The sequence below is a fragment of the Rissa tridactyla genome, chromosome 7 (assembly GCF_028500815.1).
Source record: "Rissa tridactyla isolate bRisTri1 chromosome 7, bRisTri1.patW.cur.20221130, whole genome shotgun sequence".
In the NCBI taxonomy this organism is placed as follows: Eukaryota; Metazoa; Chordata; class Aves; order Charadriiformes; family Laridae; genus Rissa; species Rissa tridactyla.
In genome coordinates, this window is record NC_071472.1 from 47,992,557 (window position 1) to 48,013,861 (window position 21,305).

The window sequence follows — 21,305 nt, forward strand, 5'->3', positions numbered from 1 at the left end:
TAAATCGGTGTAGGAACTGACGCTCCTCTGCGTCAGTTTGTGCCTTTGTGAGCTCAGCCGCACTCACACCAGGAATGGCTCAGGAACAGCTCAGCCCCGGCCTCCGCCATTGCGTGGCTTTTGCAGGGACGTAAAGATCAATGTCTGTTCCCCAAAGAGCTCGGTCACTTCATGGACATACACAACGTAGTACGCATACGGACACAAAATATGTTATTTATTGTGAATTTTGCAAAGACACATTTAAGCAACAAAATATACATTTGTGAACCTTTAGTTTTATACATAACAAATACAATCTGCTACCATAGCAATAAATTAAATGTACATTATTTACAACAGACATAGGCCACCAGGAACTACAAAGCACTGCCTCTCTACATAAAAAATAAACTTTGTCAGATACATTTCTTCAAGATTTCTTTTCACTCTATAAACTCTCTTCACATTCTAATGATATAAATTCAGCATTTCCCTTTGCAGGATATACGCAGTGCTACATTCATTAAAACATAATGAAAGCATGCCCTAGGCGCGGGGGGGGTGGGACAGGCTCCGCCAGCCGGAGGGGACAGAAGCCAGAGCGCGGGCGAAGCGGCGCGAGCGCGGGGTGCTGCGCGGGGGTGCCGAGCACGGCCCCGCCGACGGGGTCTGGCAGCGGCTCTCAGCGCGGAGCACCTCCGGCAGCCGAGCCGAAAACAGCCCAGAAACCTCAACCTGGGTTAACAACCCATCCGTGCCAGCGACGCGCCCTGGCTCCTTCACCTGCCGTTCCTGAAGACCCTCAAAACTCTGGGAAGAAACGGAGTTTGTGCTTAGGATCCCCCTTCCCGCTCAGAAACAAAAGCACTGTCACGTTGTGCTTCGGTGTAACCCTGTGCTTGACTCCGGGGGGGTTCGGGAGGGCGCAAGTACGTGCCCCAGTGCTTTCCGGAATGGCAGCCCGGAGGGAGCAGCAGCTCCGCACCCCAGTCCCCAGGACTGCATCGCCGGGGCCGCAGCGGGGGGAGCAGGGCCCCCCCCGGCTCCGCTGCCAGGACACAGGGACGGGGACCTGCCTCTGCCGCACACCAAGGCCAGGGACGGGTCCGAGCCGGGCATCAGCCGGGTGCAGCAGGAGCAAGCAAACCCTGGGGAGAAGGGGGGCAAACCCCGGGAGAGGAGAGACCCCCCCATGCAGCCGGGGGCTCCCCCATTCCCCCCCAGCCGTGTTTCCAAGCCCCCTCGGCTCCCTGTACAAATCACTTGGAGAGTGGTACATGTTCTGTGCGTGGAAACGGTGGGGATCAGAAAGAAAAATGCACTGCCCAGTAATTTTAGTGTCAGTTAAGGATCCTTTCTTTTTTATATATATATAAAAATCCCTTTTATATATGTATATATATGTGCATATGTGTCACTTACAAGCACAAAACATTTTGCAGTATATATACAGATACAGGGACACCTTCACCCGCTGCTGGAAGTGGAAATGCCTCCGAGGTTTCAGGCCACCGGTGCTGGTCCCTCCCCAGTGCCGCAGGGGACAGCTGGGGACAGTTTGGGGGCCGAAAGGGGCACGGCACACACAGCGCAAGGCAGCGTGGGCAGAAACCACGCTACAGCCTGGCTGGGACAGGAGCTTCAAAAGCCCAGTTGCTATTTAGGATGCTGCAGTGGGTGGGATTTCACGACCCAGCGTGAGGAGCGCTGCTGGAAACGTCCCAGAGGATGGAGGAGCCGCTGGCAAACCCTCCGCCAGCCTCGGCTCCTTCGCCCAGGCTGGCGCGGGCAGACACACGTCCCAACGCGCGGCATCGCTCTCCCTGAAGCGACACATGTGTCCTGCCTGCCTCTTAATGCCATTCAAATAATTCTACAAATCAACCTAGGTCAAAAAGCAAAGTCACGGTTTCAAGTGAGAGAAGAAAAAAAAAAAAAAAAAAAAAAGGCAACACCGAAAATGACACCCCAGCTGACAGTAGCCACTGCATCTTCTGCTGAAAGATCTCACGGAGATCAACACCCATGCGAATGACAACGTCTATAGAATAAAGCGACTTCTCAGGGAAAGCAAGCCGAGCCAGGAGCAGACCCTCAAAGCAAGTCGCTGCACCAGTCAGTATTTCTCTGTGCGGCGTAAGAAAACCAGAGCAAAAGCTTCTAAGAGGAGGAAGCGGGGATGGGGTTGAAAGTGCTACTGAAGCATCATCGACAGAAGTGCTGAACAGCAAAGTATGTGGAACCTGAGAACATCTAGAGCTAGCTAAGGACCGGGCTAAGCACACCGTGCCCTTCCTCTTTCAAAGAAAGCCTTAAGATTGAAACTCTATTTAAATGCAACTCACGGAAAGCAGGAGGGAGTGTCCCCACGGGTGGTTAGTGGTATTTCCTAGTCCTACACAGTGCACCTGGCGCTTGTGAAACTGCTCACCTTTCCCACAACGTCTTTTCCTCCTTTCATCCGGTTCATCTCCCGTTAGGGCTACAGCCTTTTCCTTTCCAATGGAGAAGTTACACGCGCAGGCGGGAGCACCCGTATGAACCCGAGGGCGTCAGGACCAGGCAGCCCCCACGAGCGGAGCCGGTTGGGTTTGCCTTGGCTCTGCTCTGGCCGGGGGGCGGTGGGGAGGCGATGGTTGGCTTCTACGAGCCTTTTCCCCCCGGGGGCAAGGAGCTTCCCCGGGGAGCAGCCGCAGCCCCCCCGGGACCGCCCCGCAGCTGCTTCTGGGTGCAATTCTGCCCGCACCTCCTGACACTGGCTGCCAGGCCCTTTGGTGCCCTCGCGGCTCCAACCGTGGGAAGTTAACTTTGGCACTCACAGCTCTGCTTTCATTAGGAATCACAAACCCAAAGAATTGCTTCCACTAGAGATTGAGAACCTTGTTTCATGGGGGGGAGTTGCAAAGGTCACAGATCGCGGTACCGGGGGGGGGAGCATCTCTGCAGCATTGCAGCGTGTCTTTCCAAAACCTGACACGGGAAACCTATGAGCAACGTGAAATTCATGGACAGACTTCAGTAAACTTTAGAGAAAGTTCCGTTAAAAGAGCAAAAGCGTTTCTTGGCATGTTGAGAGAGGTATTTTTTGGATAAAGGTCACGACAGGGAAATCACCTTGCAGAATTCATCATCCTCGTCTTTCAAAACAAACAAAAGCAGACTGAAAAGCAGCGGGACAGATTCTGCGAGGGGCGGAGCAGCCTAATGCCACCCAAATCACTGCCGTGTCCTGCATTTGCTCCCCCAGCGATCCAGCCCACAGGGTAAAGCAGAGCCGAGTCCCTGTTCTGGTATTTAGATACACTACAGCTTTAGCTTTGGTTAATCTTTCCCAGGACCTGCGCTCAGAGTTTCAGGCAGGGAAAAAGCGGGGAGTCCACATAAACCACTTCCCGGGCTGCTGTGGGAGGGTGAGTCGGCCCCGGTCACCGGCTCTGCCCCCCGGGACTGGTGCCCTCACCCTCTTCTCCTGCCAGAAGCCGAGTGAGCAAGGAGTGAGGGGCTGCATCTGCCCGGAAGGTTCGCAGCGGGGGACGAGCTGGAGGGGAGGCAGCGGGGGTGGCGGGAGGGCTGCTGCAGCCCCCGCCGTGCCGGCAAGGGCCGCGGGGCAGGATTTGCCCCGTTGCCTCCAAACAGCGAAGAGCGACAGAAACACTGGGGCAGCGGAACTGCCCCGCAGCCAAGCAAACACGGAATCTTGCCCTGACCACCGACCCTTCCAAAAAACAAACACAAGACCCCTGTTTCCCCACTAGTAACTTGCACATAAAGCAGGGAGGCACCCGAACCGCGCCAGGGTCCGTCCTGCTTCCCCCCTGCCCAGGAGGAGATGGACGGCGCCCGCCCAGCACCCAGCACCGCAGCACGCACGGGCACCCGCGGGGTGACGCAGCACGGCACGGCAGCGCGGAGGGGACACGGCAGCGTGGAGGGGACACGGGAGCGCGGAGGGGACAGGGCAGCGTGGAGGGGACACAGCCTCTGGCCGCACACGTGTGCCAGGCGGTCAGAGCCACGTCTCCTCCCACGGCGCAGAGAAGGGTGCGGGGCGCGGGGGTGTTTGCTGCGAGGGGTTCACCCAGTGGGAAGGCGGCGGGGTCCCTGTCGGGGCAGAGATGGCGGCGAGGTGGGAGCTCCGTCCCGGCACGGGGATGCAGCCGGGAAGGGAGGGCCCCCCGCCGCCACGGCCGGGGTGCGCATCTTCCCACGGGGTGTTGAAGAGTTTTCCCTTTGTTGAAACAAAAATTCTCTGCGAAGAAGAAAAGGATAAAAAAGCGTCAGAGACGGTGGAAGGAGAATATTCTCACTCCTGCAGGGATGGCCATGAAGTGCTGGTCCCAGGGAGGGGGCCGAAGCCGGAGCTGTGCCCCTCCTGCGGACACCAACCGGTCCCCGGCCAGGAGAGGAGCAAACTCAGCGAGGGGCTGAAAATCATGGCTTTTTGAGAACCCACGCTCTCAGAAACGGAGATTTCTCTCATTTCAAGTTTTATGGGCTCTTCTGCTCAGGTAAGAACTTCCTAATGAAAACCCTGATTTCGTTACATAGAAAGACTCCGGGAACTGGAGCCTGTGAGAAAACCAGTAAATGCATTCCTCATGGCTCGCCAACACCTCCTGTGTGAAAGCACCCGCTCGGGCTGGTGGCCCCGCGTGTGGGCAAAAGCCGCTGCCAGACAGAGGGCCCCGCAGCCCCCAGAGCCCAGGCTAATCTGCGCTCCCTCCACGTCTGCCCAGAAAATCCACCTCTAAATTGACCGTTTCCATCTGGTTTTCGGAAGGCGGAGGAACACCTGGCTCTGCTTCTCCACCCCCAGCGCTGCCCTCGTCTTACGAAAGCATGTAGGATGCTTTAAGATACATTATTGATCGCATATCTAACAATAATCAGTGCAATTAGCCAACGTCAGCTGTCTCTGAAGGGGACACACTTGTTCAAAGCAGCACAGACAGGTCATTTTGCCCAGCACCGTATCACAGACACTCACCTTTTACAAGTTCATGACGACTTCTTCCTGCTAGTGGCTCTAAATGAGAAACAGAGTATGTGTTGGGTTGCAAATAAAGGGGCAAGAAGTGGTGAAATCCCTTCTCTTTCCCCTTCCCCTCCCTTCCCACTGCCCCTCGCGGGCTCTGCCTCCTGCTCCGCAGCCCCCCAAGCCCCATCCCCCGCCGTGTCCCCCTTTCCCCGCGCTGCCTGCCCCGAGAGCCGCCGGCACCCACCGTGCTGGAGCTGCCGTGGCTGAGCTTGTCGAAGCGAAACTTCAGGTTTGACCTCGGAGAGTTTCTGTTCTTTATATCTGCTGGAGGGAGGGGAAAAACAAAGGAGAAAAATAATAATCTCTGAAGAAAAATATTTGCTGAATCCCTAGCGCTGACTGCCGCTGGACCAGCCTGACAGCCAGGCGCCTCAATAGACTGTCACGAGCGCTACCAATATTTAGTCTATTTTGGCTGAATGTTTGGCAAAATCTGTACATTAAATGTTTTTGATGGAACAAATTGAGGCTTAATTACATTTCACAGCCTTTCTATTGGAAATGCCACTGAAAAGGCTACAAGAAATGACTGATCTGTATAATGCACGGGTGGATTTCCATGTTCTTGGCAGGAAAAATACAAAATAAACACTTTAAAGATTAGAAGGGGCTGGTTTAATAGTTCAGAAAATCGCTAGTGAAATAAGGAGGAGGAGGACCCGTGGGGTGCTGAGATACGAAAAGCCTGCGCCGCGCAGCCCCGCGTTCCCCCCCGCTGCTCCCAGTGACGGAGCTGTTGAGGGTGGGCTGTGCCTCCCTGGCTCTCCCACAAACACCTCCTGAGCTCATCCTGTCTGTTTGCATTCGGATGGCGGTGCTTCCCAGCAGGCAGGGGAGACGAGAGCCGCGGCAAGCCACGGGCGTGGGGCGAGCGCTGCAGACATCCCCCAGCCCCGGCACCGCCGCGGGATGCACCAGCAAAGGGCTCGTTTCTGCCGATTTTACCCCCGTTGAATTGCAGCTCGTTTTGCAAATCGTCTGACTGAAACGGACGGGGTCGGCGGCAGAGCGAGTTAGCAGCAGGGGCAACGGAGCCGAGTCCAAGGGAAGCTGCTTGTTTATTAAATAATTTGTGAGTCGTGGCTGGGTCCTTGGAGACAGCGAGTTTCCACGACTACTGCACACGGCTGTCAGGGGAGCAGGGAGGAAACAAAGCCACAGCAAGAGCCACCTCCGCGCACTAATTTAGAAGGGAAACAAATTCCCCGTGGAAATACAGAAATAAAGCAATGCGGTGCTGTCTCTCGGGAACAGCCCCGTTGGGATGAGGGTTTCGGGAGAAGCAAGGGCTCACCCCGCATCCGGCGGGACGCCCATCCTGCCAGGGCACACGCGGCTGCTGCTTCGCCCCATGACCTCCGGCAGCCGCCTGCAGCCCGGGCAAGGCTGGGAGGGGGCTTCTCCATCCCAGACCCCATCCCCACCTGCCCCTGTGGGACCCCAGGGGCTTTCAGGGGCTCCAGGAACCACAGCAGAAGTTGTGCCCCCCCCAGCCCTCCTGCCACCCACCTGTGGGGCTCCTGCTCATGATGACGGGGGTGGCTGTGGCCCCCATGCTCGGGCTCTCACTGCCGGGCGAGGCGCTGTAGACAAAGACGTCCTGCTTGAACGGCGACGCCGTGGACGGCTGGCTTCCCTACACGGGGAGAAACCGGGACATGGCTTTCCCTTCTGCAGCCACCTTTCCTCTCCACACCCTGCTGATGCCTCCGTACATCCCTGCCCATCACAGCCCCCCCCACGTGCCCATGCCAAGGAGAACTCCTGACGGAGCAACCTCCTGCCCCGGTGTGTCCAGCACTGTCCCCCGTGCACACCAGGGCTCACAGGGGTGTCCCACCAGGCACCATGACCCTCCTCCTCCCGCACCCGGGGCTAAGCCCCTGGATGTCAGCAGGGAGAAGGCACCTGGGGGTCTGCAGGACTTTTCCCCCATGCAGAGCCCGCCCGGGGGCAGCCGTGGGCGTGCGGAGCCACGGGTCCCACATGTGCCGCGGGGCGGTTTGGTGCCTACCACGCTGTCGTACTCCTCCAGGGTCTCGCTCTCCCCCGCCGTGCTGCTGAAGCTGCTGGTGCTCGAGGAGGAACGGGAGATGTTTGACCTCCCATTCTCTTTCAGCTTAATGAAGGGCCTGGGAAGGGAGGCGAAGCAAAATGAAGGGCACGTGGTTGTCACTCGGGAAGCCGTGTCCTTCGGGCTATGACAGCAGGGACAGACCCTCCCACCCACCCCGGAGCAAAGCAGCTGCCACAGGGACAAAGCTGGGGGGTGTTTCTGGGAGGAACCATTTCCAAGAGCATGGGACAAAGCAGCCGGTGGGTGCCACCAGCAGAAACCCGTGGGCCAGGCTGACTCCCCAGTGGCAGGGAGGGATGGGCACCATTGGCCTCCCCAGCTCCTGTGCTGCAAGGGTTTGGGCAACTTCTGTCAAATACTGCTCTTTGCTCTTCCTCTTCTTTTTAAAGATGGCTATTTTCAGACGATAAAGGAGCTGTGCTCGTGAATCACCAGAATCTTTTTTTTTCCACCCTTAATATCAAACTTATTTATAGCAAAACCTGGGGATGGTTTTGTTTGACAAAGTTCCTGATGGTCTCTCAGCTACAGGGTGACTCGAGCTCCAGTTGGAGGAGGACAGGGCTCCTCCCGGCTCACCTGTCCTTGTTCGGGCATATTTCAGGGGAGCTGGGGTTGGAGGAGGTTTCAGATTTCATCTCTTGAGAAGAATGTCCCAAATCTGGTGTCTTCTGGGCTCCAGAAACGCTGTCACTGAGGGCACAAAGAGACAGGTTGCGCAAGTTACACAAGAGACTTGAAAAGGATGGTCAAATTATACTCCCTAACACCAAATGCTAAACTGTAAGAGCAACAGATGCTCTCTGGATACCACCGCTCCGATTTAAAACAGAGGGAAGGGATCCAAGGCACCATTCCCTCCAACACGGCAAAAGCAGCTTTCGCTACTGGCTCGTTGTGGCTGTGCCCCAGGCAAGGTCTCCAGCACCCACCGACAGCTTCCCTGATGTTTAACGGGCAATCAGGGTTTTTAACCTCAGTGACCAGGGCGATGCCCAACTTACCACCTGGTCCTGCTCTCCGCCTGGCTCTCAGAGCCCGTGTGCAGGCGAGGGAACAGCCCCGAACGGCGCTTGATGGGGCTCCTGGACTGGTTCTTGGCAGCAGCTACTGGTACGGGGGGCTGAAAGCACAGATCAGTCCAGGTTAGAGAGCAAAGCTGCATCCTACAAGCTCCTATGACTAAACATCCCACGAGGAATTATGTTGCCCGCAATTCTCAGCCTGCACATCTAGAATACACGTAATGCCAGAATTTCTGTCATATCTCCCTTGTGCTTTGGGGCTGAAAACCCCAGGAAGCCAAGCTTCAGTTCTTTCCCTAAACAAACCCAACTCAAACGCAGCACTCGTAAAATCACGCTCTGCACAAATCTCCTCACCTCTGCATTCGCTGCCCGCGCAGGGGACTGCCAGGCTCCGTCAGCCCCTGCCAGGCTGGGGAGGGAGGGAGGGACAGAGGGAGGGAAGGACGGGGGGGACGCGTGGCCGCGCTCACCGAGAAGGTGGTCTTGGTCACCTCGCTGCTGTTGTGTGCGATGCCCCCGCTGAGGCTGCCCGGGATGCCGCCGCTGTGGTGCTTCTTCTGGCTGCCCACCATCGTCTCCATGGAGTGGCTGCGCACCCGGATGGCTCTCTGCGGTCAGAGGGGACAGGGGACAGCAGGTCATCACCACCCTGTGGGACACCCACCCCAAACTGCCCCCAGTTCTCCCGGGCACACCGGAGCGTGACCTGCCTGGTATCCCCTCCCAAGAGCCAGCGCACACCAACAACGCCACGAGTACCAGCAGCAGCCATGGTTCTGCACAGACCGAGCACGAGCCACCCCTCAGGGAGCCCCATGGCCACGACAAGGTCAGGTTTTCCCCCCACGACACCGGGTGCGAGGGCTGAGGAGTGCAGCTATGGGACCGGAGCAACAGACGTAAGCCCCAGAGGCTGCCTCCTGGCCCAGCGCCTGCCCCCTGGCCCAGCGCCTGGCCGACCTCCCAAAACCCCCAGCAGGAACGGGGACCACAGCCGAGCCGTTAACCAGTGTCTGGATGCACACATCCCCGTGATCGTCCCTGGCTGCAGAGAAGACAGGTCCTGCATGGAGCCTCCTGCCCTGCCTGTACCTCTCCTGCGTGCCAACCGACCTCTCCAACCCACCCCGGAACATCCCCACAGCTGGAGGCTTCACCGTCTCTTCCCAACGGCACTTCTGTTCTTCAGCGTGCTTATGCCCGAAAGCACGCTTAGCCTGGAGCTCTGCTGCTGCTGGGCTGGCCCATCCACCTCTGTGAGACCCGGAGACAAGCTGCGCAGCACCGTTCCCACGGCAGCTGCGGATTCTCCCTGCTCCCTTCGGTCTTCATTTCTCCCAACCAGGCAGCCCCTTCCTTCACTCAACGTCAGCCATGATCCCCCGGGCTCTGGACACGCTTTCCTCCGGATCGCCCTTGCCTGAGCCGTGTCACCGAGTCTGGGTGCAGCTTCCAGCTGAGAGCCCAGTGCCCCGTGCCGTGCTGTGTGCCAGCGCTGCAGCCCGGCACGGCTTCTCCTGCTGAACCCCCGCTGCTGGACGTAGTGATCAACGACCGGGACCACTGCTGTGCCAAACTCCTGCCACCCAACCCCTGCGCCAAAGCGCCCACGGCCTCCCAGCCCCAGCTGAGGGCTGCTTTTCCCGCTCAGCCTTCGGCACCGCAAACCACAGCCTGTTCGTTCCCAGCTGCCCTGAAACATCCCTGTCCGCTTTGGCCCAGCCTGATTTTTATGGGAGCGAGATGCCCAGCGCAAGGCCTCCTGCCCTCGCTCCCTCTGTCCGCCCGGCAGAGCTGGAGCAGTGCCGCAGCTCCGCACGCCGAGGGATGCCCTGCCTGGGCACGGAGCAATGACGCCGGGTCCAACCCACCTCCACGGCAGAGCCCAGAGGTGTGCCATGCCACGTCTGGACACGACAGGACTCGCAGCCCCCACGGAGCCCTCCACATCCCCTGGGAAGGGACCAAGGGCCAGGCTCTGCGAACGTCGGCGGCACAAGCCAGGCAAGAGGAACTGCCGTAAGCTGTTTGACTTCGAGTGCTGCAGGCAGAGCCATGCACAGCGGAGGCAGAGATCTTCTGCAGATCCGAACTCTCGTCTGGGTGCTTAAACAGGACCCGACTTTTTATTTTTAAAGTCTTCTCGCAGTTGTTGTCCCAAGCACTTACAAATACAACCATGAGATCTTTTGAAAGTCTGGCACACGCTATGAAAAGCAGCAGTGAAATGCACAAGTTAAAAAAAAAAAAAACAACAACAAATCTATACCCATATTTTAATTACTGTAGTCACCATAGTAACAGGAGCCCAAACTGGACTGTGATGCCAGCGTGCCAATTACAGGAAAGTTTCTCTTCGCAGCTATTCCCTCCCAATTGCTGCCGCACTGCCCGCTGCGCCACGGCTGCCTCTGCTCCGGCCCCCTGAGTCCCCCCGCACAGTGAAGAGATTTCAGAGGAAACGAGCCATCCAGGGCCGGACTTCTGGAGGTGTCCGGCACCGTATCCATGGGTTATCCACGGTTTATGGAGCTGCAGGCGGACCTGCACCGGGGTAAGTGGGAGCTGCAGCCCGAGTCCCAGCCGGTGCTGGGACCGTGGCCACCCCAGCAGCCCCACGCTGTCCCCTCCTGCCCACCCAGTAACAAACACCAAGCAAGAGTCCGTCAGACCGCATTTATTAGGGTCAGCAATTCATACAAAATTTGACAGCGTTTGCAGATAAAAGGAACCGGTTGCTGGCCTTGCTGCCAGCAGCTCGGGCGGGCGCTTGTGCTGCGCAGCAGGAAGGGTCCTGCCCGGGGCTGCCGAGGACACGGGGCTCTGCAGGGACCCCCGACAGCCCCTCACAGAGAGGGGCAGGGCTCCTCTCCCCGCAGGGGGAGGCGAAGGCGCCCTTCTGGCTTGCTCAGAGCCCAGCACAAACGCGCTCCGGTTTGCCCAGGTGGCACGGTCGGGGAGGAGGGGGCTGCAGGCTGGTTCGGGGCGTGAGGCACCAGGCAAAAAGAAAGGGTGGGGAGGAGGTCTCACCCCCTCCCAGCCCCCTTACGGACCGTCTCTCCTCTCCCGGTCACTCCGACAGCGTGCGGTGCAGGACATAGGCCAGGAGGCAGCCCAGCAGCGCGGTCCCCAGGCGGCTGGGCAAACACAGCCCGGCCCAGGCCAGGGAGCTCACCGCCTGCCCCGGCACACCCTGCAACGCCGAGAGAGCAAAGTCCACCTTCTCGTACACAAAAAGCATGCAAAAAAATGATAATTTAACATCATTGCCTCAGACCCTGAAGTGAACGCTGTGACGTACGACTGCACAGCATCTCCATTTCTGCGTGTCTCATTCCTAAACAGGACACACCTGAGCCTCCACCCATGCCCCCCGTGGGGGCCACTGCTCACCCCTCCTCTTGCAGCCTTGGGTGCGGGATGAGGTGACTCACCCACCGGTGCCTGGCTCTCCGCACCATAGAGAAAACTGTGCCTACACGGTAACGGCAGGAGCCGTTTCCATACAGCCGCGGCCCGGGCAGCTCCCCTCGGTCAGGACAGTGACGGCGACCCCGCACCAGCACCCGTCCCCGCTGCAGACCCAGCTAAAACTGCCTCTGCCCGGCAGAGCCGACGCGCCGGGAGCAGGATGAGGAGAGGGGTGCGTGAGCTGCACGGCATGAAGCACAGCCACAGGTGTCACCCTGGGCAGGGACGCGGTGCCCTGGCTCAGGGGACTCCACTGAACATCCACGCAGGGGCGCAGCCTGGGTTGACACGTGCCAGCCCTTCCCAGCCGCGTCCCCACCGCCACGGGGGAGCCTCACCAGAGACTTCTGGCAACGGCTCATCCCCCCAGAGACAAGTGCTGACCCTCCATTTCGAGGGACGTCCCCACTGCCCGCCTTGTCTTGTCCCTGCCTCCCATGGTGGCTCAGTTTCGCCCACCTCTTGTTGTCACCCGTTTAACACGACAACCAACTCCCGCCCGCTTGCCGCCGCAGCTGCCCCCAGCGTCCTGCCCCCAGCCCCATCCCGCAGCCAGGATGGCACAGCGGGGACAGCCAGCTGCCCGGGGACACGAGCAGGACTCGCCCTGCAGCAGCGGAGCCCAACTGCAGGCACAGCCCGTGCCGGGGTGCTGGCCCTGGACCGAGACCCCAGTTGGAGACACAACGAATGCCCAAGCACTCTGGCAGGAGAGAAGGTGCTCCAGGCCTCTGGGGAGGTCACCCTGATGGTGGCACTCACCAACACCACAAACATGTCAGCCTGTGCCTGCTCCCACTGGGACCAGCTCGGGTGTCCGCTGGCTGACCGAGCACTGGTGGTGGTGAGCTCCTACCTCATCCCACCGCGCTGCCCTCTGGGGACATCTCTCACCCCCAGTACTGCTCAACCACATCTTCCACCAAAACATACTTTGCCAGCCCCGGATGGATTTTAACTTTGCTGTTGTCAAGGGACGGAGGTTTACCTTGAAAGACTCCAGAAAGCCTCCGTGACCCCCGTTCTCCAGCTTGTCCTCCTCGGGCCCCAGCCCCAGCATGGTCTGCGTGTGGCTGTGGAGCTCGTCATGAAGGTTGTCCAACAAGGCAGCCCGTGTTCGGTCCTGCGGAAGCGAGAACGGGCTCAGCTGCGGGCCCCGAAGGAGGGGGCAGCAGCGCTGACTCATGGGACACCCATCTCATCCCCCCACCAAGGTCACAGTGGCCCCACAGGACTCCATGGCCACCGAGCCCACTGAGACACAATGCACGCTTTGGTCACTCATCCCTGCAAGCGCTGACCCAGCCCAGCCGAGGAGACGCGGCTCAGAGGAGGAATGCGAGAGCCTCCCCGCGCCGGCCGCGGCGCCGGGCAGCGTTACCTCCAGCTTGGCAAACTTGTCGGACTTGCAGCAGGCGTTCTCGGCGTTGATGAGCTTGGTGAGCAGGAACTCCCGGAACTCGGGGCTCTGCGGGAGAGAGGCACGGTGGAAAACACCGGTCAAAGTCTCTGCGTATCTCTGGTACCGGAGTTGTTCTGAGCCGAAACCGAGCTCACGGCACGCTACAGCCCCCTCCAGATGTGGGAGCATCGTGACAGTGCACGGCCTCCTGCCCCACCATAGACCCCCTCTGGCCTCATCGGAAATCAAAATAAGTGCATATAAAGTCCAGAAGTCACAATTTCCCTAAGCAGGCGTGCTTGGAAACATCTCAGACATACACATATACTTTTTTTATGGCTTAGAACACGCTCCCCCCGTCTCAGCTCTTACTTTCTGGAACACTGGCGGGCTGGGCAGGGGTGGGCCGAAGGAGGGGACGTCTTCCCGGGCCGTGACGGACACCTGCGGAGCCAAGAGAAACGTGATTCCCGCGGGTGCAGCAGGGCAGCCCCCGGCGCAGGGATGTCCCTCTCCTGCCGGGCAGCAGGCACAGGGCGGGTGATGCTCTCCCCAGCCCCGCCCTGCCACGCCCGGCCACACCCAGCCACACCCAGCCCCGCTCCCGCCCAGCCCTGCAGCCATCACTCCTGCTCTCACGAGCACGTTCACCATGCGCAGCCTTCCCCCTTTTTCTCCTAAGAATCCTGTTTTCATCCGTGGCTCTAAGCGACCCGTTTTCGGTTTGAAAAATTCTGCCTTACTGGATCTCCTCGCAGGAAACGGAGGGAGAAGGGGGTTTATGCGGCCTGCGCTCGAGCGATGCGCTAGACGGGTGTCAGCTGCTCTGAGGCTCATTCAAACACTGAGCAGCATCAAAAGTCTTTAGTAAATGAGTGTGCTATTATACATGCACATATTTTAGATACCTCTGTATGTATACACACACACAATGTAACAGCGCGTACATAAATATGCGTGTGTGTGTGTGTATGCACATATGTTTAATATACACACCCCTATTCCAGTCAGGCTCAGCATCACCGAGCCCACGGGCAGGGCAGGCGCTGGCCACCCGCCCCCGGACCTCAGCCTGAGACACCGAAGCAAGAATCGGCACGTGCAAGCCGCGATTCCCCTCACCTTGTACGCTGCATTGTCTGCCTCGGGGTTCTCCACCTGCACCACAATGTAGGCGTGCAAGAAGTTGGAGGCGATCATGTCTGGGACAAACGGCGTGTTCTCTTCTTGGAAGATAATGGCCACAATGTCATTGCCGATGTGCCTCTTCCGCTGGAGCTAAGCGGAGAGGGAAGGCACTTGGTGGGTGAAGCCAGGCAGGTTCTGCTCCCTTGGGAGCGAACACCGGCTGCCGCGCGCCGGGGAGCCCCCGCGGCTGCTGCCACCGCTGCCACCAGCCGAGGCCACCGCGGTGCCAGGCTGGGCAGTGCATCCCGGCTCAGACACTGCCGTGCAGGGAAGCTCATCTCTTACTTGTTGTGTGTCTCCTTCTGTAAAAGGCAGCTTTGTGGAGACGTGAAACATTATCTCCCTGTCCCTGAACACCGTGTACACAGACTCTGCTCCCGTCTGCCCGTGGCTGACATCCAGACCTCCTCGAAAACTGGAGACGAAGGGAAAGGCGGGGAGAAACGAAGAAATATTAATTGAAGGCTTAGCAGAGACCGCCGGCGGCTGTCGGGGCGATAGAACAAACCAGCTCATTTATCTTTATCTAGCAGCGCGCAAATGGGAAAGAACAAACTGTGCGTCACGTATTGTAACCAGCATCGCCATCCCCAGTCTGAAACTGGGGTGTGTGGCCAGGCAGTGCCGGCAGCCGGGGCCGACCACAGCTGCGGTGCCAGCCACAGGAGCAGCGGTGCCGAGCGGTGCCAGCCCACGGGTCTCTGCCCACGCCTGAGCCCCCAACACCGGACAGGGTACGTTTTCAAACAAGTTCCTTCCATCTATGGCTGAATATAGCCAGACTTTCTCACAACCTCAGAACTGCAGGGAAGGAAGTTTTTCTCTCTTGGCAGCTCCAATTTTTTTTCGGAAAACTCCCCCAGCTTTGAAAAACAAGCCAAAGCTATATTTGCTTCTGCTCTGTACATCCCGCTTAGGAGTGAGATGACTTCTGTTCTCGCGCAGTAGTTATTTTTACATATGACATGGTCTCTTGTTAAATGTATTTGTAAAATCATTCTTTTTATTTAACTTACCCTTTGAAGTCCTGGAGCGTTATGGTGTCTCCCAGAAAGCTTAAGAAGTTCTTGAAGGCAGTGCTCTCTTCATTATTGCCGAACAACTCCTCCTCTTGGGTCTATAAAACACAGGGTACATCTTTTGTCCCTGCGGCCGCCACGCACCAGGACAGCCCTGCGCCCTTGGGGACGTGCCAGCACCGCTCCTCCGTCATGCTGTGGGTGCTACGGACACAGTGACCACAGAAACACGCCTTCTCCTTGTCACCCTGCTCTGAGCGTCTTCTTAAAAGCAAGCGTTGCTGTCGGTAAAAGTGCCACAGCAGCAGGGAAAGGAACCCGAAAGCAGCCCCAGCTCTGATGGTGATTTCTGCTCATGTCACCTCTCCCTGCCCATCTCCTGCCACCTCCTGCCCCGAGCTCCGGGTCCCCGGGGCCACGACCAGCCCCTGGTCCCGGGGTGCCGCACGGCTGCAGGCTGCTCCCCGCTGGCACCACCGCGCTCACCGCCCGCACCCGCTCAGCCCCCGCGGCACCCGAAGGCGCCGAGAGCGACGTCTGACCAACAGCGAGGACCTTGGGATAACGTACAGGGAATACCAAAACGGCATCGAGTCCTTCATGGGAAAATCCAAGTCTTAATCATCCCCCCTGTGCTATATTTCAAAACAATGAGGCCTTAATTATGGTCTAGCACGAGTTAATGCAAAATAAAATGCAATATGTAAAGATAATTAGAGTGCCTGTCAGAATAATCTTGGGTGAGTTATAAGACTCCGTCTCTGCGCTCCCCAGCTGAGGCCCTCGGCTAACGACAGCATTCTCAGCAGACACGTGTCTCCATAGCCCACAGTCCTCCAAGACAAACGTAACTGTTTCACTGTCTAAACATATATCTGATCAAAACACCCCGCCTGCTAAAATCCATTTGCACATCCACTTTTCCCTCCAGCAGCCTGTGGACTGATTTCCATACTGAATTTTTTCAGTCGCATCATTTCTTAATGAGCTGGGGAAACATCCAAGCAATAAGAAATGCGTTATTAGGGAGGACACCCAGCAACACAACGTGGTGCACGTGACAGAGTCAACCGTGGGGCCGGATTTCAGCTCCAGGGACCCGCACTTGCGGAGCAGAGCTCTGGCGGCGGGGATGCGTCCCTGGAGAACGGCACGGGCACCACTCACCTGCCTGAACTTCTGATAGATCACCCCAAACTTGAATGTGTTGTTGACCTCATGTTCATCATAAGACACTATCATCTGGGAAGCCTGTAGTGCAATAAAATACGAATGATTTAATTCGGGAGTTCAAAACGCGATGCCCAGAAGAGCAAACCCTGCTCGGCCCGTACTGCTGGCTGGGCTCACAGCCCCACTGGCATGCTCGCCATCGCCTGCCGGCCACGTTGCGGCTCCTTGTGGCCAGCAGCGGGGTACGGCCAGGGCCAGGCAGTGCCCAAGGGAGCGGGAAGGGCATCAGAAGCTAAAATTCCACATAATTAGGCCAAAAGTTTTCAACCGTGGCCCCAGTTTTGGTTATCAGCATTCCTGCGGCCCCCACCGCCGACAGTCCGCCAGGATGCCCATAGGCTCCTGCTGCGCACGAGCTGTGGCCCCAGCACCCAGGTGTGGGGGGGTGTGCGGGGAGCCCCAAACTCTCGCAGGTTTTCTGGGGGAAGTTTGGGGCCCTTTGGGTGCAAATAACAGCAGTTCCCGCAGCGCCCCAGGTCCATGGTCCCAGCCCCGCTCTGCAGGGACCGAGTCGGAGGCACTTTTCATCCCCAACTGGGCATCGGCTGCTCTCAAACTTCCAGCTGAGGGTTTGATAGCAACACCAACCACCACAACGGAGGAACAAAACCAGTTTGACCTTGGCTACATCAAAGGCTGGTGAAACTGCCTTATAACTCACTGCTGTGCCTGCCACAGAAAAGGTACTTGAAAATGATTGATTTGCTTTGTAGATTCCCAGGAGCGGGTCTCTATGGCAGCACAAGAGCGCACAGGAGAAGCGATCCCGGAGCAGGCAATGAGTCAGTCCTGGTACGTCACCAGTGGGGACTGCCACCCGGAGGAAACACTGTCCCCCACAGCGACCCACCCACTTCTGCATCTTCCTGCAGGGCTTCTCGAGCACCGGCTCAACCCATCTCACCGGGTTTCAAACAAGCCTTAAGGCACCAGACCAAGATCCAGGTTGGTTTTATACCCCACAGACCTTTCCCTCCTTCCCCATGATCCAAGGGCAGATTAATACCAAAGTGCCATCAATCCTTGGTGACCATTTGACAGACGAGACGGTGGCACGCACATGCCATCAGATGGCCGGTAGCCACCCTGCTGCCCAGACACACGCACGGCCCGCCGCCGCTGCACTGCTCACATCCCCTTTGCAGCCAGGTACAAAGGCAGAGAGCTGGAAGGATGCAGTGCAAATACCCATGCTCTGTATCAGAGTAGCCGCTGGATCTTGGAGAAGAGGGGAGAGTTAACCCTATCTGACCTCCTCTGCCGAATACGCGACCGACCTGGGGTAAGTTACCTCACCTTGGGGTACAGAACCGGGTTGAACTTCAGCCCGGAGGCATCATCGCAGAAGGCCTGTGGGCAAGGAAAGAGCAGTCAGTGCCAGGTCCCTGCGTGCGCGGAGCAGACACCCCTGTCCTGCCGGAACTCCACAGCAAGGCTGTGAATGTCTTGTAAAGGAGCCAAATCCAGCCTCCGATTGCAGGAGATGCCCCGTGGCCTGGCTGGTACCCAACTGAGGATGCAGCGAGACAAGTCCCAGGTCTCTCCATGGGTCAAAGGTGCTGCCACTTCCTTACCTCTTCCCCCAGGTATCAACCAGTGACCTGACCGGGATCAGCAGGAAACCAACAGCGGGGCCAGCACATGCCACCCTCCACCAAGCGCCCCTGGACCCCTGAGCCCAGGCACTATTGCCCAATGCCACCCAACGCCATCCATTGCCACCCAACACTGCCCAACGCTGCCAATGCCACCCAACGCCACCCAACACTGCCCAAGGCGCCGGGCGCAGCAGCACAGGCTTTGCTGCAGGTATCCCAGCCCGGCCCGGCATTTCACCTTTGCAATCTGGGGGATGCTGGGGAGCTTGCTAAATCCTGCCAGGGGGATCCTTTCATGCAACGTCTTGACTTTGGACCTAGCAAAGAAAAAGAAAGGAGCAGACATCAGGGAGCGTCTAAGGCAAGGAGATGTGGCTGCAGCCCCCCGCTTGCCAGCCCCATGGCGTGCACGCAGCGATGCTCCGCCGGCTGCTGGGAAACAATGTTCTGCAGAATTTGTTGGGCTTGGTTAGTAAGCAAAGCCTCGTTTTTTCTTCTCATCTCTGCAGCTCTTAAAATATTCATAGTTCGGAGAGAAATGACACAACGGTTCAGACACGCTAGGTCTTGTCAGCTTACAGAGGGATGGCGATAGATGTGACTGGCATTATCCCATGCCACAGAGAGGTTTACACTCAGTTTTCAGCGGGTTTAGCGACAGATCAAAGTCTCGTGTTCATTATCGGGGTCAGGCAGTCCCAGTGCCGAAGCAGTAAAAGGATGAGCTGCTGCTTCCCACCGCACCCCAAGCCCCTCCGTGTGCGACAGCTTGCGTGCCGCCAGCCCGGCTCTACCGTTTACGGTAGAAACAAAACAAGGGACCCCCAAAGAGAAAATATTTTGTTAAACAAAGCTTTTTTTTTCCATACCTGAGTATAATCCTTAAATATTCCGTGCCATCTGCCTCCTCACACTTAATAGAAAGGATCAGATTTCCTAGGCTGCTGGCTGTACAATAAAAATTTAAATGATCCTAAAAATAGAAAACAGGGCGTTAGGGGCAGGGGAGGCAGCTCGCCAATGGTGAGGACGCTGCCCCACGCCCCGGCAGGGAGCAGAGGACTCTCCATCACCCTGACACCCTCCCACCCCGCGGGGACGCACACTCGCACCCCCTCCTCGCGGGGACCAGGGCTTTAATCCCTCTGCCTTTAGCATCCTGCGCTCAGCTGTGCTCAGAGGGAGGATTACGCGACTGCGAGCAAGCCGGGGGGGCGGGTGGCAGCCGTGCCGTGTCCCCCGAGTCCGGCTGAGCCCCGTGTCCCCGCAGACGGGCAGCTGAGAGCCGGCGTGGCCACCCGGAGTCCTGCTCTGTGCATGGCCATCGCTGCCACGGCTGGGCACCCGCCGGTCCCCTCCCCTCCTCGCAAAGAGGCAAAATTTGCCCGTTTTGCTCCCAATTTTAGAATTTCTATTTTTCTCTTGGGGGGTGTGCAACTGTCAGCTGACGGCTCGTCCCCGGCGGCGGCAGCGGCACCCACCTTCCCCAGGAAATGCTTCCTGTAGGCTCTGGCCTCTCCTTTGCACTCCAGCCTGTAGCCGTAGGTGCTGGGGCTGAGGTTCTCCTCCTCCTCCTCGCAGATGCTGCTGTCAGACGAGGTGGGCGTGCCGAGGTTCTCCGGGTCTTCGATCCAGTATCCCCCGAACTGGGGCAGGATGATCAGCGGGTAGGGGCTGCCCTTCTCCAGGATCTGGAGGGACACGCGCCCGAGGTGGGTCAGGCAGGACCGGGGTGCGGATGGGGGGTGCAGGGGCTTGTCACCCTGTGTCCTGCCCCCCAGTTGCCCCCAGCCCTGGCACCGCGGGGGGCAAATCCAGCCCCTCTCTGAAACCTCTTCCTCTCTCCTACAACAGGGCACGTGCTACCGAGGAAAAGCAGCAGCCGCAAAGGTGGGGAGGGGGGACGTGCTTTGTGCAGCTCCTCTCGGAAATAGGATCACCACCAATTCCCCTGTTATGGGCAATTTTGGGAAGGCATTCACCAGAAAGCGTTCAAGGGTGGTTCAGGGCACCCACCTCATCAATGCTGGGGTACGGGATGTAGTCTTCCTGGAAAAAGGAATCAAAACACGGCGTGTGACCATCTGTTCCCCACCAGCTGTCCCCCAGAACCACAGCCCTGCACCACCCAGCCCGGGGAGCTGCGCTGCTCCCGAGCGCCCTGCACCGAGCGCCCGGCGCTGGCAGAGAGCGATGCTCACAAGCCCCGGGAACGGTGCCACCGCGCTGCCCGGGGACACGGCCCCGGGACCCCTCCCCACTCGGGGTCTGTAGGGAAGCTCTGCAGCAGGGCAAGTCCCTTTCCAAAGGGGTCCCCGGTACCGCTGGAAGCTTCTCAGCTCTGCGGCAGAACCCGACTGTTTTACACAGCTCACCGCTGAAATACACAGGTTTGGACATAAAGCCGGATTAGGGATTTACAGGCACCACTCTCTCATCTTTGCAATTCAATCAGTGCCTTCTTTTTAGATAGCATTTAAATCCTTTTTAGTCCTCTGAGTGACTGTCTTTGACTATACACATTAAAGCCCTGAAATAAGGGGCGGACACTTGAAGAGATCCGCGCAAGAAACAAAATTCAACCAACCTTATGTTTTTGGCTTCCAGTCCTCTGTTCTTCAAGTTTTGGTGCCTGTTTGGAACAAAAAGAATACATTGAATAATTAAGATGTTTTCAACTACACGGATGAAACCACAAGAGTATTTTGCTACCCAGAAACCACTCTGACACGAGTGGCACAAAAAGAGGGGGTTTCTGCCCCAGGCGAGCTGGGCAGAGCTGCCGGCGTGCCAGGACAGACCCCGTGGCGTGGTTTGGGCTGGGCCAAACAGCTAATTTGCGGTTAACACGACATGTGGCAGGGCAACGGCCCCGGCTGCCTGACAGAGCCTGGCCCAGGCAGGAGCTCAGGGACAGCAAACCCTGCTGGCACCCGCCTGTGCCGCGCAGGGGGAGCACCGCGAGAACCGCACCAGGGGAGCACCGCGCCGGGGGAGCACCGCGCAAACCACGCCAGGGGAGCACCACGAGCACTGCATCGGGGGAGCACCATGTGTCCCGGCACTGGGGGCAAGCACCACCTGCCTGCACCCCTCCCGCAGGCACAAGGCACATGGCAGGGGACACCCCGGTCCCCCGACCCTCCTCATCCGGGCAGATCCTGACGTGTTTTAGTGCAGGACAAGAGAACGCCTTGCCCTGACCCAAGGGGTACGGGGACAGTGCTAGACACCGCCGCGCACGAGCCTGCCATCTGCAAAGATGGGCA

At 58.2% G+C, this 21,305-nt stretch overlaps 1 protein-coding gene across 8 annotated transcripts in view; it reads right to left on the reverse strand.

The window, feature by feature from the left end:
• Positions 1 to 200: 200 nt before the first annotated feature.
• Positions 201 to 21,305, reverse strand: part of RAP1GAP2 (RAP1 GTPase activating protein 2) — an 84,537-nt gene continuing 63,432 nt past the window's right edge. For 5 of the 8 annotated variants that reach the window (XM_054208601.1, XM_054208599.1, XM_054208602.1 and 2 more), the window contains 21 exons: positions 20,624 to 20,668; positions 20,053 to 20,085; positions 19,518 to 19,727; positions 18,906 to 19,009; positions 18,275 to 18,353; positions 17,735 to 17,788; positions 16,373 to 16,456; positions 15,203 to 15,303; positions 14,472 to 14,601; positions 14,121 to 14,276; positions 13,371 to 13,442; positions 12,978 to 13,064; positions 12,585 to 12,719; positions 8,596 to 8,733; positions 8,102 to 8,220; positions 7,677 to 7,790; positions 7,035 to 7,152; positions 6,530 to 6,656; positions 5,205 to 5,284; positions 4,970 to 5,008; positions 201 to 4,231 (listed from right to left, as the gene is read on the reverse strand). In XM_054208601.1, the coding sequence (XP_054064576.1) occupies positions 5,000 to 5,008; positions 5,205 to 5,284; positions 6,530 to 6,656; positions 7,035 to 7,152; positions 7,677 to 7,790; positions 8,102 to 8,220; positions 8,596 to 8,733; positions 12,585 to 12,719; positions 12,978 to 13,064; positions 13,371 to 13,442; positions 14,121 to 14,276; positions 14,472 to 14,601; positions 15,203 to 15,303; positions 16,373 to 16,456; positions 17,735 to 17,788; positions 18,275 to 18,353; positions 18,906 to 19,009; positions 19,518 to 19,727; positions 20,053 to 20,085; positions 20,624 to 20,668 (1,995 nt within the window). In that variant the 3' untranslated portion in view covers positions 201 to 4,231; positions 4,970 to 4,999. The remainder of the gene's footprint in view (positions 4,232 to 4,969; positions 5,009 to 5,204; positions 5,285 to 6,529; positions 6,657 to 7,034; positions 7,153 to 7,676; positions 7,791 to 8,101; positions 8,221 to 8,595; positions 8,734 to 12,584; positions 12,720 to 12,977; positions 13,065 to 13,370; positions 13,443 to 14,120; positions 14,277 to 14,471; positions 14,602 to 15,202; positions 15,304 to 16,372; positions 16,457 to 17,734; positions 17,789 to 18,274; positions 18,354 to 18,905; positions 19,010 to 19,517; positions 19,728 to 20,052; positions 20,086 to 20,623; positions 20,669 to 21,305) is intronic. The other 3 variants (XM_054208600.1, XM_054208605.1, XM_054208603.1) reach the window with 2 other exon arrangements.